This window comes from Anser brachyrhynchus, assembly GCF_964034855.1.
Source record: "Anser brachyrhynchus genome assembly, chromosome: 3".
Lineage (NCBI taxonomy): Eukaryota > Metazoa > Chordata > Aves > Anseriformes > Anatidae > Anser > Anser brachyrhynchus.
Window position 1 is genome coordinate 77,563,108 of NC_137696.1, and position 18,804 is coordinate 77,581,911.

The following is an 18,804-nucleotide window of genomic DNA, read 5'->3' on the forward strand; positions in this document are numbered from 1 at the left end:
TCGGGATCTGTGAGGTCACGAGTTAAAAGCGTCCCAGCACATCGCGTAACGACTGCCCCGTGCCGCCTGACTGCGGCCTGGATTTAGCCCCGGGGCCGCGCATGAAACCTGCCCGGGTCACCGGGAAGCCACCCGGCCTCCGAAGCTCACGGAGGGCCTAGGCCACGGCAGCTTGAGTTGCAGAAGCGCCGAGTCCCTGAAACAAGACTCATGGCCACATTACAAAAATGCGATGACATCTCTGTGCAGACGGTTCCTGGTGTCGTTGGCTGCTTTGGAGAAGGCTGGGCCACTGTGCAGCAATTCCTCCTTTGTGGATGGCGATTCCACGCCAAATGTGCATTTCCACACATGAGCTGATAACAATTTTCTGAAAACAAAAGTGAGATGCAGCACCAGGGGATGCACTGCACCAGGACTGCACACAGTGAAACCACTTCACAGAAACCAGCCTTATAAGGTCCCTCCTCCCTGGAAATATCTGGCTTTGTATTAAAGCCAATTAACAATAATCTACTAATAACAAGACTGTGATGTAGCTGCAAGATTCCCCTAAAGCGAAATCCTGCCAGTGCTAGTAATTGATCCAGCAATGTGTACCAGCTCAATGGCAGAGGCGTCTCCAATTCTTGGAAACATTACATCCAGTCTAATTCCCCCCCAAGGTCACAACCATCAGAAAATCCCAGTACATCATGACCCGGGGATCTGTGACTGAACAGCTGTTATCAATAGCCTGGGAAACTGAAGCATGGTATCTGAACCCTATCAGCCGCTGCTCGTGAACCCCTCGGCCTCCCGAGCTACTGGAGCGGCTGGGAGAGGAGTGGCGGAGAATAAACTGCAGATTTCTCTTGCAGGAGATTTGCCAGATTCGCCTTTGCACCATTTGTTGCAATACCTGTTCGCATGCACTTTATTGCTGTGGAAAAGAGGCCAGACTGTTACCTGATTAAAGTTCCTTCATGATAAGGCTCAAAATAAGGGACTCATAAACCACGTGCTCTGCACTCAAGCTCTTTGAAAGATCAATATAGGGTTATTCGCGCCATTACATGAGTTCACCTAGCTCCAGGTCCGTACTAAGCTGCCTCCTGACTATGGCAGAAGCTAGGTGATGATTACCAGAATCATCAAAGACAAGGCACGAAGCTTGCAGCAGATGCAGAAGATAGAAGAAAACCAAGGAGCTACATTAAGAAAAGGCTCAAGTATTTTCTAAACTAAATATACCAAGACAGAGGGAACGCACTAGAGGATGCAGGATATGCTCTATGGACTGTATGCTTTCATATCTTATATACTATCAGTGAGGAACGTGTAGTAGTCTCTTCTCAGCAATAGGGAAGGAAAAAGGATCAGTCCCCCACCAAGGAAATCACAACGATCACTACATGTACCATTAAATACATCACAAGCTTTTCAGGAGCTGATGCTTAATTTCTCTTTTGACTTTGGTGGAATATCAAAGACAATTAGCCAACAGTGCAGGTCACTGAACTAGCACGCATCAGCAAAACGATCAATCAGGTGGGGACCACTGGGTAAGTGATAAAATGGGTGATGAGCTTATTTTGACCTTGTGGCTGCTTGTTCGAACGCAGGAAGGTCAGAGAGGAGCCAGAGAGCATTTCCAACCCACGATCACAACCCATTCATCCAGACAGGAACCAACCTTCATCCTCTCCCAACAAAAGCTTGCAATTTTCAGTGGGGAGGGGAAATGAGGGCAGTGAAACACCGACTTCCACTTGTCAAAAAGCAGGCAAGGAACAGGATTTGAAGATTTTTGTCCAAAATGATCAGTATTTTGAGGACTGCACAGCAGCACCATGAAATGAATCATCTCAGACACTTAGCTGTCTTGCTCAGGACACACCACAGTAGAGACTGAAGTCTCTCTAAGACTGGATCATAGCTTACACAAATGAGCAATCCCTACTTACACAGTATCAGCAGAGTGAATAAGACTACTCAAATGACTACGGATTTGCACACCGACAGCACCAGGACTGCTTACCTAAGGCTGGATTAGTTAAGAAAATAAACAAAGTTGTAAATTATAGGTGGTGCTGTGAGCCCCACCTACACCTCATATTGTCCAACACTTCCTATTATAAAATCCTGCTCCCAGTTGCTAATAGCTTTGCAAACCTGAACTGAAAGTATGACTGGAGATAGGGTAAGCAGACTGGGCTAGGCTAGACACTGGAAAGAGGAAATCCCAGGACAGGGGAGAGATTGGGAACCAAGAGCTGGACAAAGAACTTGGCCAGGTAGATGAGGAGAGCAGATATGGAAAGTGAGGAGGTGAGAGATGATGGGGAGAGGAAGGAGAGATACATAGAACAGGACTGGGAATAGCAGGGAAGGAGACTAGGACAGGAGGCTGGGGAGGATGAGGAGCTTGGAGATGGGAGAGGATGCAGGACTGGCGCCGGCCAGGAGCAGGGGGACGATGCTCTCCTGGGAGCACGGGGATGCTGGGGAGGTGATGACACAGAGCAGCAGGCAGGGAAGGGCGTATTTCCTTACTCAGAGCTGAGTGTGAGCGCTGTGCAACTAGCATGGCATGGGGCCCACGCAGAGATCACCACGGATGAACTGAAACCCTGATACCCCTTGAAGCATCCAGCCCAACTAGAGGCTGGGGGTGGACAGAGCGTGTGAGCTTGTTACTAATGATGGTGTCACAGGGAACGAGAGAAGAAATTCCAAGTGAGAGAGGCGACTCCGACACTTTCAACTTCCAAGCACTTGCCTTTTATACAGAAACATTTTTTTTTGTGTAGATTTTAGTATAAACGAAGCACGCTCTCACTCAGTACTTTCTGTTTGGCACTTCACTGAGCAGTGAGAACTATCCACGCAGATACTCCAGTAGTCATGGAGTATCCACAGGAATACTCCAGATACTCAAGCCATGCGAAATCCGATTGCAGGCTCCGTGTCTGCTCCTGGTAAATGGGAAAGGCACGTGGCTGCCACGGCTTGCACCCCACCTGCCCTATGTGGGGCTCAAGCTGCGGCCCTGAGCACGTCCGTAGCTACGAGGAAGAATCGGTGGTTTGCTACTCGACAGCGTTTCCTGCAGAAAATAAGGAAGCTATCATCTCTCAGCCCATGCGGAGCTTTAAAAAAGCAACCACCATCTAAAGGAAAATGTCAAACCAGAAACCAGGCACTCAAGACTGGATAAATTTAGTAAGAGGTTATGATTCAACTACAATCGAAGGAAATCCATACTTAATTTCTGAAGCTATTGTTACCATAGCGTTCAAGCAAACCGTTTTTCCTTCAGGCTGAGAGTACACCAAATCCACATTATTGCTCAATTTGTTGTTTTTTTTTTTCCTTTAACTAGAAAGTGTTGTCATACTACATGCTTAGTACGAGCCTGAATAAAAAAAATGACATGTGAGAAGCTTTTGCCAGGGTAAAGTCCTGACACAGCTGTTGGAAAAACCCAAAATGAACATTTTATCCTGGCCAAATCAGTGTTCTTTTCACTATTTATACTCTTGGATCCAGCAGCTGCAAGTGACGCTACAGGTCACGTTGTCCTAAAAGGACAAAGAATCTGACGACACGCTCGAGTTTTGGAGGCTTGTTTGTACTTCTGGCCTCTCTCTGTATACTTCATGGCACTGTTGTGCCAATGCCAACTCGCTGCAAGTTTAAGAAGCACACCAAACTCTCGTCAGAACAGATCCTTCGGCTAAGATTTTCCATTTAAAAAAAAAAAAGAAAAAATAGACTACTTCTTTTCTGCTTCCATTTTTCAGCACCACAGGATCAACACTGGCTGTTCAGTTGATAATACCCCTCTTTATTTGAAGTTATTTTTCTCCTTTCACCACCCACATTCATCTGGGACTTATTCAGTATTATTCTGCCTGACACTGGTCCAAAACAGCAAACAATTTCTGTAACTACACAATAAGCAGAGCATATCCTAACAGAGGCACTTCGTCATCCAAGAATCCCCTTATGTAACATCCAGCTCTGTACTGAAAATAATGTGGAAATACTTGCAACGGGGTTAGGTACAGCTGTGCCTTTAACACAACTTCTTCCTGCTATCAGGACTGTATTTTACAAGCAGGGGAACATTTCTGTACTTTGGCCTACTGTCATCAGAAAGAGGTGGAGATTTATGCCCTTTCTGCTTCTAAATTAGACTCCTTCAGTGCCCCATTTTATATTCTTCCTGACAGGTCCCTATTTTGTATTAAAAAAAACGTGCTGTCACTGTGTTGCATAGCAAAAGACCTTTCCAGACGAAAGAGAAAAAGCTCTTGCCACGGAGTCAAGTGGCAAGAGTAACTCTGCGGTTAAAACTGCAAGGCTGAAATCCTTTACCCAGCAACGTAGCCATTTCCAGCAGGATTTGATAAAATTATAATTCACTGTCCAGAAAAAGACTACAACATTAAACATATTACACTGAGAAAGTCAAAATAGGTCATTCAATCAGCGTTATTCCCCCTTCGTTTCCAACATAATACAAAGCAGTTAAGTAGTCTCTCTTGCAATTAGCATCATCTTTGTCTCCTCGGTGTCTAAAATACACTGGAGAGACGGAGCTGCTCGTACCGTGCAGCAGCCCAGGCCCTGCTTCCCACCATCGCTCACTTCTCGGTAAACACACAGAGGTGAAATCCCGCCCTCACTGATTCCGACCATCACCTTTTTCCTTGGATTTCCAGTTCCCCAAATGACACACACCTCATCCCACTGGTCCCCCTGCACCCTCCGGCCAGGAGGGCTGCTACCCAACGGAGCCCTGAAGAAGGTGAGCTAGGAAGATCCTCCCTGAGGAACGGTGGGGCATGAGAGAGCTTTCCTGGATGTGAGAAGCCTGACATATGCTTCCAATGCATTTTAATTTAGTAAAACGTTGGAAAGATTTTATTTATGTTTCTAATTAGGTAAACAGTATGCTTCCTCCACCTGCTCCAAGCTACCCCACTAGGCCCCGTAGACATCAGATGCCTACAAACATAGCTCAGGTTGATTTACTTCCTACTGCTAGTTCACAGTGCCCTTCCTCCTCCAACGCATCCCATGCCACCACCTTATGGCCTAAATGCTTTCCCCGTTTTCCCATTTAAAATAGCCTCGCTATTGATTTTCAAACACCTTTGTAACTTTACAGTTCCCTTTCCCAGGGTTTTCTGGAAAACAGCTCTTTGTAAGAGATTTCTCTCTTACTTCAATTATGCAAACCTCCTAGTACATTTTAATCTGAAGTACTTTCACCATGAAGGAACCAAGTTGTAAGAGCAGTGGAGCAAGAAATAAATCAGCTTGGGGAAGTTGAGAATCACACTGTCACCATAATGACGAAAATAATAACGTAAAGTTTGGAGGCTGGAAACCTCTGGCCCAAGCCATTCAGAGCTCTGACACGATTTCCATTTTCAGTTCTAAGATTTTAGATGTGGCCTACTTATCTGGGCCACATATATGGCTCAGGCTGTACCAAAGTAGAAGCTGCTTGCACAAGGTTCACAAAATGTTCAAGAGTTTTTACAGCTTCTCGGTGGCAGGATCGCTCTTGGCGTCAAGGCTATTCTCCTCCAAAGGCATAGCAGGAACAGCCGCCTCCCGCTGCAGGTCTTGATGAATACTTAAAGAACTACCATTCACTCTGAAACCTGACATGGCAGACAAATGGTTTTGAGTTCCCCCATACAGTGAAACTTTTAAACCTAGCAGATAGTGTTGCACAAAGCAGGGACAGTGGCTTCACGAGTCTCAGCTTACATCGCATCTCAGGACACGACTTGAACTGGCGTCACCTTCTCCTAAGAATTCCTGGAAAAAATGTTCTCTGAAATTAGTTAAGGGCCAGAGCAGCTTTGCAGAGCAAATAACAGGTTATAGGCTTTCAAGAAACCACATCACTGTCCTCAGAGCAAAACCAATCAGCAAAAAAGGTGATAATGCAGGAGTCTGTGGAAGTCTTACACTAAAACACTCTTTGTTTAGCAGTGTTCGCGCTTATCAGGAACCAATTTTATGTACTAAGCGTATCTAGAACTTTATATACGAAACCAATAAATCCTCCATGAAGCACTAGCAAATATATTTACCCAAGATAGGAGTTCACAGTCTAACTTTACAAATACCCACAGTCAGAAAATTTCAATCTGGATTAAGTCTCGCGTTTTAAAGTATGTTTACACAGCGAATTTCATGTGAGAAGGTGGGGCTACCTTTCGTCACAACCCGTCTACAGAGAGCTGAAATGTCTGCTTGAAGAGCTTGCACAGAGAGAAAAAAAAATACAGCAGGTTTTAAGAGTGCCGATGCATAACCGGAGGATATATCTAGATAACGTGGTCCACGCTCTAGATAAAAAAAATACGACCCTGGAAGTCATGTCCTAAAACAATTTATTTAAAATAATATATTTATTCTTCTTCACCCTATTTCAGAAAAAGTGTAGAAAGCAACATGGTACAGTATGAGAAAGCCCCAAGTTATACGGACAAATCACCTACCAATTTCAGAGGTGCTGGCTGTCTAGACTAGGAAAGTGGTTTGTATAAGAATATTACCAGGTAATTAATACATTTTTAAACAAAGCTTTGTTTACTTAAGTGCAACACAGTTGCTAATGCTCCTTGGCCATGCTCAGTCCTCACGGGGAGCCCGGGTCCAGCTACAGCCAGGATTTTAAGCACTGCTGGCCCAGTTCTTACTTATGCCAATGCAAACGCAGGCTGACGCTGCAGGAGAGCCCTGCCTTCGCAGGAAAGCCCCATCACGCTGCTCTGACGTGGCCTTTGCAGGGACAAGAGTCAGGCCCTGCTCTCAGATACCCGTGCAAGTTGGACTGTAACCGGCTGAACCCCTGCAGAAGGATTTGTGTCCCCACTGAATCCTGCGCGGCCGTGTGCCCGCGTGTTTGGGTGCCCCTCTATCTGCTCTCCCGCAGCAGGCTGCGCCCGCTCCTCACCAGCCTCCCCGCTTATCTGCCGGCCTCCCACCCCTCTGGGGCCACGATAAACAGGTGTCACCTCCCTGCCAAAGTGCTGGCATCCGGCCCGGTTCGGCTCCTTCCTCCTTGTGCAACTGGGGAGCCAGCAAACCTCCCCAAAACTTTTCCCTAGGACCACGTCACGCACACCTTCTGGTCACAGCCCCGGGTGTACCCAGGGCCCCGGTGCTCTTCAAGAGGAGTCAGAGGTCCAGGAAACCCCTGGGGTGGGCAGGCGCCTTGCCTCCGAAAACAGGAGGACAGCACAGGCTTCAGAGGTGTCGACTGCACGGCCTCGTGCTGCCTGCCACCCTCCTCGCCCCTTATCGCTGCCCCCCATCCTCCTGGGCCAGGCCGCACCTCCCTCGTAGCTCCCCTCACGCACAGCGAGTGCCAGCCCCGCCAGCGGGGGAGAAATTAATAGCAAAATACGAGCAGAGAAAAAAAAAAAAAAGCAGAGCACCTTGCCGAATAAACGAGTTCAAGTGAGAACACCGCATTTCATAATTCAGCTCGCGAGTACATAGCACGTTTTGATCAAGCAAGCAATTAATTCCATTCGTTACCGCAAGTGTGTTAGAAGAACCAATCTTCACAAGGCATTTATCAGTACAAATCCCCAGAAAGGCATTTTTCTATCAGTGAAATCTCACAAAGGCATTTTGTATCGGTAGAAATCTTTAAATAGCCTTTATTTTTAACCAGTACTAGTGAACAGATAAAGAAAATTGTGCCAATAAGCAAAGTCCAGGCAGGACACGCACGGCGTTACCAACAAGACACCAGCGCTGTTAACTCCTGACCTGCCTCGAATCCTCCGCAGAGCAGTGTTGCAAGCATGCAAACGTGCAAGGGGACAGCCCAGAGAAAGCAGGCGGGCTCTGCATGGCAAGACCGGTTCTCCCAAACCCCGCAGCGAGGCACGGCATCAGGGGTACTGCTCTGGCAAAACCACTGTCAACGTGGCAATGGTCTTCTCCTCCAGCTCCAGTGAAAGGCAGCTCCTTTGCTCCTCATCACACGGATGGGGCAGAGCACTAACACAACCACTTGTGTTTAAATCCCAACCCCTGACAGAGCCCTGAAGTGGCTGTCCCGCAGCCCCATCACCTCCAACCCCACGCTGCACCCCAGCCAAACTGCTGCTGCACTAAGCATGATGTCCTGCCCAGCTATTTATATTTTATTGCCACAGAGGCAACCCGTTGCACCATGCGGCACCCCCAGACTGGTGTTACAAAAGGCAAGGAAGGAAAGGGTGAAGTAGGATGTAACACCTCTGGAGTCTCCCAAGACAGGAATGAGGACTTGGGGGATGGGGAAGTGAGGAATGGGATTTTTAACAAAATACTGGCACTTTGGAAATTGGGCGAGTGATCTCTGCTTATCACTCTCCTCATGTTAAAGGTTTTAGGCCAATGACCTGTGACGACTTTTGCCCAGTGTATTGCCAGATACTGTAGATAATATAGCTGATGAAGGCAGTAAGACGTAACCTGCTTCTGTTGGAGACCGTGCTCCATTCCAGCGGTGGCTGGCTCTCGACAGCTGCAGGAACCCAGTTCTGAGGCTCTCGTGGCCTGTCAGACCTGCAGCAGTATGCATACTTGGGTTTTGGCACGCTGAGAAGCAGAGCTCTTTCTCCAGCTGCCTCAATCAGAGAAGAAAGGGCTGTACCTACCGCTAGAGAAAACCACTTGGAAACACGCTGGCTTGCTTGGAAAGCTAAGCCAACGTCAAATAAATGTCACAGGTAAGGAGTTGGCGACTGTCAGTGCTGCAATGGTATCCCATCACGCACAACTGGAGCGCAAGAAAGCTGGCACAGCCACGCAAAGAAGCACGATATACCCCATCCTGGCTTTGTCTGAAGCAAGTTAGAACAAAACATCTCACTCCGAAGGAAAATCCCCTTCTGTAGACAAGCCACTTTTTAATAATAAGTGCTAAATGGACTATTCAAGCAGGTAATTAATGTTAATTAACATATGTCAGGCCATAAATTGGCTAAATACACCTCATTTTCCAAGCTTAGTGTGTGGCAATGCTCAGGAAATTGTAATAAAGAGGAACAGTCCAAGTTTGTAGAAGTAGAAACAAAGAGCAAACAAAAGGTTAAACTTAATCTTCACTTAACTCCTGATGTGCTGAGCCAGCACTACTGAAAACTGAATGACAGTGCACATGACTTGAACATTTTATTTTTTTGCTACCGAACCACTGCACGTATTGTCAGCCCCCAGAAAAGCCACATCAAAAAACCCGCAGCTCCCTCGGCGCCGCGTTATCGGCGGGCCTGGTGCTCGCTGCGGGCCCCCCGGGACACGCCGAGGCTGTCGCCCCTTTCCCATGTGAATTTGGGAATGGGAGCTTTCGGCTGCACCAGGAACATCAGATGTTCAGAGCTCACCCTCCTCCAGAGAGATCCTGCCTTGAGATGCGGAGGGCCGTACACCTTTAAAAGTAATCTATAGCTGCCATTTTACAACCCTGCCCTTGGGCACTTTTTCCGTGACAGAGATAGTAGGAAAGCTTTTACAGAAGTGGGAGAGAAACAAGAACATGTGAAGATTTTAGTCTGAGTAGCAACTTGCATTTGGGAGCATTTTTGGTTTCTCCCCTGGCAAGCTGCCGCTGCACGACGAACCACTGTAATTGCACTGCAGGCAAGAAGCAATCTTCACAACGGATTTTCCATACTTCACACCAACAAGTTGGCTGCCAAAACCTTGCAGGGCACATTTAGGAGGCTGCCACCTAGAGAAATGATCTGGCTGCTTACCGTGAGACGTCCCTCATCCCCAAGATGGTCCCTTCACCCCCTCTGAACTAAGTGCACCCACTGTGATTTTGGGGGCGATTTCATGCTTATTGCACATTCTCCCTGCCCACCCCTCCAAGCCCCTGGCTGCCACGGTGAGGTTGCTGGCGCCAGCGCTCTGCAAAGGGCTCCTCCTGGCTCAGGATGTCCACTTTGCCCACGGCAGCACAAAGAGCCTTCACAAAATGGCCAGGCTGATCCTCACCACTCACCTTTTTAACTGTGCCAGCATGTGCCTGGCCCTCCTTCATCTCCCGTATTACAGCAAAGTGTTGCAGAAGCACCAAAACAACCTGAATGCAAAACGGCCTCGTGCAAGAGACACCGCTGGCTGTACGTGGACAAAGGCAAGCAGAGGCAGGACGTCCCGGGGCAGGTGTGCTGGCCACCTCTCTTAGCCAGTTTGATCATCTCCATCTCGCTGCACGGCCCCGGAGTCTGTGCCTGGGGCCCAGAAACCTACTGCACAAATACGGGGAAGGCTGGATCTTTTCCCGAAAAAACACTGTCAACAGCGTTTGCTCATGCCAGGACAATACAGCTGATATAAAGCCCACTAGTGTGATTTTATTTTTACTAGCATTAACCACGTCCTTTCAAACACACAGGTAAGTGCAGGAGCCAACTCTCACGCTTCGTATTTTAAATATGCTCAAACACTGACAACAATAATCTGTCACAGACAACGCCAATGCTGCATGATTGTTACAGGTAGCCGTTTGTTTTTAAAGAACTGAGGAGCACTGATCCCAGTACTTACCAAGCAAGTCTACCTGACGGTGATGTTATCCTGCAGCATTCACTGGAGTTTTCCTATTCTAAGTTTATTGGAGCCTCTGACTCTTTACAGCTGATGACGTTCACCAAGGCGATGTGTTTATATCTGCATTTAGCAAGCCCTTAAGTAGATGTGCTCCTTGCTGTCGTACCAGGGAGGAAACAACGTCAGTGACTCTCAAGAGCTACCCAATACCTGTCTCTCCTCTAATAGCTGTTACCTGCCTGCATGAGCAAGGGAAAAGTGTGCAGTCTTTGATGTATGTTACCGATACAAAATAATGATGTGTGCTAGTATCTACACATGGCTTCTACTGCAAAGTTTAAAAAGTCATTTCTTACTTTGACACTAAACTATATTCCTGTTTGATGCAAGAAGCTGTTACCTAGCAGTTTTGAATTTGGGGCTGGAATTGTGCATCTCTCTATTTTGCTCAGCACAAACTTCACTTACAAATGTTACAGAGCATTTTGTGAAATTATAGCCTAGTAAGGCTTTGATCAGGTAAGATGCTTAAGCTGTAAATTTAAGCACACAAGTAATCCCAGTGAAGTCCCAAGGAACTATTCACGTGCTTAAACCCATGCTTGCCCCACTAGATCAAAACTTAAACAGACTACAGTTTGTAACCTAAGCCTTTCTGCATGGGCAAACAAGGCAGCTCGAAATTAGGAAAAAAAGTAAGAATATAATAGAAGGTTGGAAAAAAATACTCAAGTTAGCAGTTAACTGGGAAACAAGGTCTTAAAAAGAAAGCAATGGAGAAAAATGAAGCTGATGCAAATTCCAGTTTTACACTGCTGCTCCTGATAAAGAAGCTATTTGCTGTTCTGGGGAAGAAGAAATAAGAAGAACAGAGAGTGGTGTTGCTTCCTTCCCACATCCCTTGCGAAAAGATGATAAAAAAACGTCCCACACATCTTGCATATTAGCATGTGGCTAACAGATTTAGGCATCTGTCTACACGGCTGGCAAATTTCTCAAGTCTTTTCAAGTCTCAATAATCAGAGAAAAGACTCGTGCATTTGGCACGCTGAAGAAACGGCAAGACTTCGGTACATGCAGGTCAATAAAGCAAGGTAATGAACGTCTGTGTACAAAGTTTCCAAAAATTTACGCTCCAAAGCAAATATCCCAGCAGTTAGTATTTATCTTTCTCCAGGAAGACAAATGCAATAGGTGTAAAACAAACAGGCTTCTGGTATAAAAACAAAACTAAGCAAATCAGCTGTATTTAAATTTGGGAGTTACTGATATCTGCGTATGAGGGACCAGATTCACAGTCTTGCGATACTGCTCAACCAAGAGGAAAACAGTCCCCCTAGTGTACTCTTCATGCAGAAAAGGCTGTGTTTCACAAGACAGTGCTGCAAGAGATTACAAAATAGCATTATAGGAAAAGGTATGGAAGTACTTCAACATGCTCTAGTGACACCAGGCACCTCTACTATATACACGGATAGAAGGCTGTTTCGGTTTTCTATTTCAAAATATTTAGTAAATTGCTGCATCCTAAGTATTTGGGGGAAAAAAATGTTTCAAGTCATCACACTAGTTCTGCAACTGCAGGACATGTGTAGGAAAACAGACACGTGTATTTGGGAACACAGGGAAATCTACCCATCGAGGAACACCGTGGAAGTAACTGCAATACCTGGCCTTGCAGTGGAGCCAGCTCACTCACAAACCTTTCTCCCCAGCTCCGGTGATAGCAGATTTAAACGCTGCCTTCCCACAACTATTCCAGACAGTAAGCAGATATCGAAGCATGCATCTAAATCCTTCCCCGTGATTCGAAAGCACGCAGGATCGCACTGAGCTGGGCTGAAGGTGGCATGCAACAGCGTGTGAAGCACGCCGGCTCGAGGGGGACGCACTGCAGACTGCTGCCCCTCTGTGCTGGCGTAGCTGACATCCCACCGGGGACAAAGCAAGGAGGTTGCTGGCGTGTGCACGGGGCAAACCTTATCTGAATTAGCGGAAACGTAATATATGCCTTCTTAACCACATCTGAAATATTCACTTCTGCTTTAATGCCCTAGGCGAAAAAAAAAAAAAAGAAAAAAAAAAGTGTAGCCGAACGATAGTTGTAACTTTAATTTATAGCTCTTACGATAATTGTTTTGAGGAGTGTAATCCTGGCTATGCTTACGGATTATGGTCTTCAGCACATCTCACTGGAAACAGCATTAATATTTCACATATAATAACACATAAGATAACAAAACAAGTTATGTTCTTATCTTTGTTTAAAATGACAATTTTCCCTCTCAGGGCTAGAGGAGAATATTGCTAAATGTACTTACAGCCTTCAAAGATGAACTTAGTTGTGTAAAAATATTCTAAATTAAGATAAAAGCCTCCTGATGCAGAAGTATTTTCTGTTCATTTAAAATCTCAGGGTAACTAGCAATCTGAAAAAAGTCTGATGTGAAAAGCTGACATTAGTTCCTGAAGAGTTGTATTCATTACCTGTGAGGGAAACAGAGATGATAATAACATATAATGTGTTTTAGCATCGGGAGACTAAGATGGAGTCTCTATTTAAGAGTGTTGCCTCTGCAGAAACTCATTTACTTTCCAGGCGACTGAAGCATTTCTCTTCTGAATGTACACGCATGGATTGAAAGAAACTCTAGCCCCGCTAGGAACTGCATTTTGCAGCTCTGGAAGCCTAGCAAATGATTAGCTCCTGACCTCTCCTTTGCTCCTTTCAGTACGCCCCTACCACCCACACACAAACGCACGCTCCCTGACCGCGACCCAACGTCTTACCCTAACTTTCAAAGGCAGCTCACAGTCATTAAAAGAGGAAGAATTTTCTGCCACCAACGTGCCTGCATATTCTGCAAAAGGTCATCTTAGAGGCTTGCGAGGAACTTCTGAACTAAATTATATCAGAGAAATCTCAAGGGATCCAAGTTTTTAACATTTTAATTAGCTCCAAGTACCAGTTAATGCTGCTCAGAAAAGGAATCAATATCAAATTAACAGTATAAATCGTCAGAAAAAAAAAATTGTGACTGTATTAAGCATACTAATCAATGTAAAGCACTTGGCGTTATGGCCCGGATCCTGCTTCTGCTGAAGCAAGTGGGAGTTTTGCCACCCTATTCAGCCGAAACGGTACCAGCCCGATCACCTGGTGAGCCACCTTTCAAGGCAGGTATCCAGAGTTTACTAAAAATACAAAGTTCCAGATAAAAAAGCGGGATTTGTCACAGCAGCTGACAGCTAAAGCCCCTGCCTCTCTCTGCACATGATGCCATACTCAGGAAGGCCAGGGCTGCCGTGCTGAGATTTAACCCTTTGTCACGCTCCGTGTTGCATTCGTAAAGTCACTTCAAAGCCCTACACCTAGTACAGCAGCAAAAGCTGCGAAACCGATCCCTGTCTTTTCAGAGCCGTGCCTCGAATCAGCTGTGCCACCGATGTAAACTTTGGGCTCGTATTTTCCCAAGCCTGCGACGAGTACACCAGCAGAATGCTTCCTCTACAGGGCTCCGTTTGGAAGGTAAAAACCGTACAGCTGCAAAATTCAGTTCCTGACAGCAGGTCCTACTCAGAAACCGAGACGCGAGACAGAGCTGCTAGCACGACAACAGCCAGAGACGTTTCATCCCTGCAATACCTCTGACCGATTCGTCGCACAGAAGTTATCCCCTGCTCCAAAGACTGAGAGATCCAAAGGGTAAAGCTGATTTCCCTGTAAAACCAACAAACTTCCCCACAAATTTGCCTTTGATCACCCCCCCAAATCTCCCTGTCGGATGCCACGAACATCATCCCTCGGGTTGATCCCACCGGGATCTCCCTCCCCAGCCAGGCGCCGCGTCCAGCAGCACCCTCCTGGCTGCGTGTACCTGACGTTTCGGCACCCGGGACGCCGAGGGACGGCCCCAGGGAGCGGGGAAGGAAGGAGCAGGTCTGGAACGCGCTCGCAGCGTGCCTCGCACGCCGCACCAGCCGCTGCTAGGCCTCGGGCTGCGCGCAGGAGAGCGAAGCCCCAGCTGCACGCCGCGTGCGCTGGGTAAACAACCCACAGACCCGGGCTCGATCGGCTTCTTTTCGGCTCGCTTGTTGAAACGGCAGCGATCCGGGCTGCTGACCGTCACCACGCTGGGAGGAAGAGCCCGGAGAGCAGCAGCTGGTCGGGCGAGGGTGCCCTCGCCGACACCGTCAGCGCAGGAGACGCCAACCCAACGCGCGGGTGGCCGCACGGCCACCAACTCCACAGGTCGGCCAACGTCCCAAAGGAACGCCAAGCCCCGGGTTTCCCTCTGCTGCCTGTGGGGCACGTGTGGCAGATCGCCGGGTTTCTTGTGGTGCTGTTTGGTTTTTTTTTTCCTTGAAGAAAACAGGAGCTGTTCTGGATCTCAGCTTTGAGACTAGGGCTGGTGCTGCGTAAAAGCAACTCTGCTCATTTCAATCACGAGCTATAAGGTGCGTGTAACTTCAAAACAAAAAGCCTTTGAGAACAATTTCTTTAGCCTTTTTTAAAGCTTTTTTTTTCAGACTTTTTGGGGCACTTTTTATCCTTTTCCCTCCCTGCTCGTCCCCACCTGCACCAGACCAGCCTGCTCCGCTCCAGCATCTCCCCTCGCTCCACCACCTGCACAGGGCAGCAGCAAAGCGCCCCAAGACCCCCACGCCCCACTTCTATCCCCCCCAACCCTATTTTAAGCGAAACCTCGGGCAGGCTGCCGCAGCCCACCCGTGGCAGGCGACGGGGCGGCGCTCCCCGTGTGTGTGTCCCCCCCCACACCACACCACCACCGCCGCCCCCCCGACCCCCTCCTCACCTTCCAGCCGGCCGAGCTGTTGCTGTCGCCCTTGTCCTTGAAGTAGGGCACGCAGCGGACCATCCAGTCGTAGATCTGCGACAGGGTGAGCCGCTTCTCCGGGGAGCTCTCGATGGCGCGGGTGATGAGGTCGGCGTACGAGAGGTTGCCCCACGCGTTGCGCCGCGACGAGCACTTCCTCGGCGCCGCCGCGGGGCCGCCGCCGCCGCCGCCGAGCCCCCCGCCGCCCGCAGCCGCCGCCGCTCCTCCCGCTCCCCCCGGCGACAGGCTCGGCCCCTCCGGGCCGCCCCCGGGCAGCGGGGCCAGGAGCCGAGCCGCCTCCTCCGGGACGGCGGCCGCCGCCGCCGCTTCGCCGCCCGCCGGGGCCGCGGCGCCGACGGCCATGGCCGAGCCGCCCCCCTCGTCGTCGTCGTCCTCCTCCTCGGGGATCATGGAGGCGGCGTCGGCGGGCGGCTCGCCCGGGGGCTTGGCGGGGCTGGCCTGCAGCTCGGGCCTCTGCAGGGGCCAGGTGCAGGAGCGGGGGCGGCTCTGCGGCTCGAACTCGGGGTCCAGCTCCACGGCCAGCGGCGAGAGCGGGGCGGGGGGCGACGCCTCTGCCATCTTGGCCTCCCCCCGGGCCGGCTGCGGCGGCGACGGGGCGGGCGGCCGCCGACCCCGCTCCTCCTCCTCCTCCTCCGCCGCCGCCGCCGCCTCCTCGGTGCCGACGGGAGCCTAGCGGGCGGGCATGCCGCTCCCCGAGCCGCCCGAGCCCCGCTCCCCGCGGGCGATGCGCACGGAGGAGGGGAGGAGGAGGAGGAGGAGAAGGGGGAGCCGGGGGGGAGGGCGAAAAGAAGAAGAAGGAGGAAGCGAGGAAAACAAATCGGACGGAGAGCGGCCGGGGGGTCCGCCGCGCTGCCTCGGGTTGTTTCACTCCATGCGGGGGCACGCGGCGCTCAGCCGGGAGAGAGAGGACCCCCCCCGGTCCCGGAGCCTCCGGTCCTTCGGGGTACGGCCGAGACTTTTTTTTTTTTTTTTTCCCCTTCTTCGGAGCGCCCTAAAGGGAGCTCAAGTCTTTGCGGCCGTCCAGGTGCATGCTAGCGTGAGCCCGTCACTTCGCAGTGCCCCCCGAGACCCCCCAAAATCTCGCGGCGGGCGGGCGAAGGCCACCCCGGGGCCGGTCGGTTTCAGGAAAAAATCAGATCAAAAATAAAATCCTTCTTCTCGCAGGGTGACGGCGACCACAAGAGGAGCAAATCAAATCACCGGTCTTCCAACAGGTCCAGAAGCTTTAAGCCCTCCCTAGGGCTGCCAAAGAGAATGGGTTTTGTTCCAGCATCAACACCACATTCATAACCTCCTTGCTCCTGCTGCTGCCATCTTGACAGTTTTCCCCCCTTCGCTCAAGTCATTTCCCAAGCCCGGGCACAGGAGGCAGCGGGAGAGAGCCGCACCGGGAGGGGATGCAGGCGGCGGCGGGGGGGGGGGGTGTCCGCGGCCACCTCCGCGCCAGCAGCAGCAGCAGCAGCAGCAGCGATCCCAATTGCCGGGGAGGCAAAAGCAGCGCTGCCGCACGGTTCCTGCTCCTCCTGCTCCTGCGCCTTGGGCTCCTCGGAGCCTTCCCTTTAAAGGCGAAGGAGGCGAAAGCGGCGGAGCCTCCGCGAGCGGGCGGCGAGAGCCGAGCGATCCGGCGGCGCGCAACCGGGCTGCCGCAGCCCTCCCGAGCGGCAGCAGCGGCAGGCTGTCACCCGGCTGGCCGCCGGCTCCTTGCACATCCCTCCTCCTAACAACCGCGGGCAGCAACACAAAGTTATAGGCGCACGCAGGGAGCCGCAACCTAACCGCACGGCGCGGCGTGGCCCGCCCACGGGCGGCGTCGCGCAGGGGCCGCCCCGACGGGGCGGGACGCGGGGGGACCGGGGACGGGGATGGGGTGGGACGGGGTGGGGTCGGGGCGGCCGCTGGACGGCCGGTGCTGTCCCCCCAGCTCCTCCTCTAGTCCCTGAGGGAATGTGGGGGGAGTTTGGGGGGATTTGGAGGCCGGCCCGAGAGGCTGGGTGCTGGGTCGGTGGGCTGTGGGAAGTGCTAAGGTGTGCGAAGCGCGCCGTAATGCTTTGAGGAACCCCTCATTCCTCACTTCATGTGTTTTTTAATTGACGCAAATCCATACCTTGGGTTTTCTTGTCATGTTCAACCCATCTTCAGCACCTCACTTCACCTTAAAGCCAGCTCTGGCTGTCGCAGCTGCGCTGCTTCCCCTCCAAATTGTTCTCACTGGACATAAATTTGTGTACGAGTTACAGTGGCAATCCTTATTTCTGGAGTCCGATTTATCCTGCCGCTTTTCACAACTTCTGTTCAGCCCGTGGGTGATAAGGGAGCGCACCCAGACGTGCGCCCACGTGAGCGCAGTCCCGCTGCCCTGAGCACACGCTGTTGCAGAAAGCCCGCCGAAGCAGCTCGCTTGACGACGCAGCTAATTACGGGTTGGGAAAAGGGCTGACCCACAAAGCCGAAGAATATAGAGCTATTAATACGGATGTAGTTATAAATACAGTACATAGCGACGTGTACGTATCAGTTCTTGCCTGGTCTTGGGTCAGCCTCATCATGGACTAGATTCAGGGCAAAAACAGGGTCGACTCGGGCACCAGACAAAAAGTACGTGTGCTTCTGAAGCGTTTCTCGGTAGAACTACTATTTTCTAGACAAATTATTCCTGATTTATCTGGCATCACAGATGAGCGATGAGGTTTGAAAACCGTTCGGTTCGATCAGAAAGCAGTAAGGCCCTGATCCTGGATGCCTTACACGTCCTGCTAAGTAAGGGCAACAGCCCTCAGGCTCCAGTTAGGTTTGGAATTCAAGTGGCACTTGTTAGGAGTAGTTCAGCGTGATTTTATTACCAGGGACAGCGTTTCAGCATGCATACAATTAATCCTCAGTTGTCTAAATATAGCAGGAGACACTGAATTAATCAGAATAAATGCAGGTTCGGGTCATGGAAATAATTTTCACTGCAACTCCATTTTGGGTCACAACATCGCGTGCCCTGCTGTGGCTTTCGTTGCGACACGGCCCCTTTTGGGAATGCGAGGCAGCTCAGTCTCTCAGAAGGACACCACCAGCTACCGTGCGGCCGGGATGCTGGCGTTGTGTGCGTTATTTAGCAGCTGCTAAGGGAGGAGAACTGCGATAGCACTGAAGAGTCACGAACCAAGAGGGTGTGTGACGGAAAGGTGCTTGGTCAAAGACCTCGTCCATGAGGAGGCCCTGCTCGTGACAGCAAAGCCAGAGCAGGCCAGCTGCCAAGCTGTGACTGACACCGAAGCCCTTCCCAAAACCTGCCGGTGCTCGGGGCTGTGTGTGGCCAGTGCAAAAACCTCCCCGCGGAGCGTTTCCTCAGGTCCCGAGGTTCTGGGGAATTGCAGCGCTCTGA

General features: G+C 50.3%; 1 protein-coding gene across 1 annotated transcript in view; it reads right to left on the reverse strand.

Annotated features, from left to right (window-relative positions):
• Positions 1 to 17,221, reverse strand: part of FOXO3 (forkhead box O3) — a 91,399-nt gene extending 74,178 nt beyond the window's left edge. Inside the window, exon 1 of the mRNA XM_080586907.1 lies at positions 15,390 to 17,221. Within this exon, the coding sequence (XP_080443033.1) occupies positions 15,390 to 15,989 (600 nt within the window). The 5' untranslated portion in view covers positions 15,990 to 17,221. The remainder of the gene's footprint in view (positions 1 to 15,389) is intronic.
• Positions 17,222 to 18,804: the final 1,583 nt, after the last annotated feature.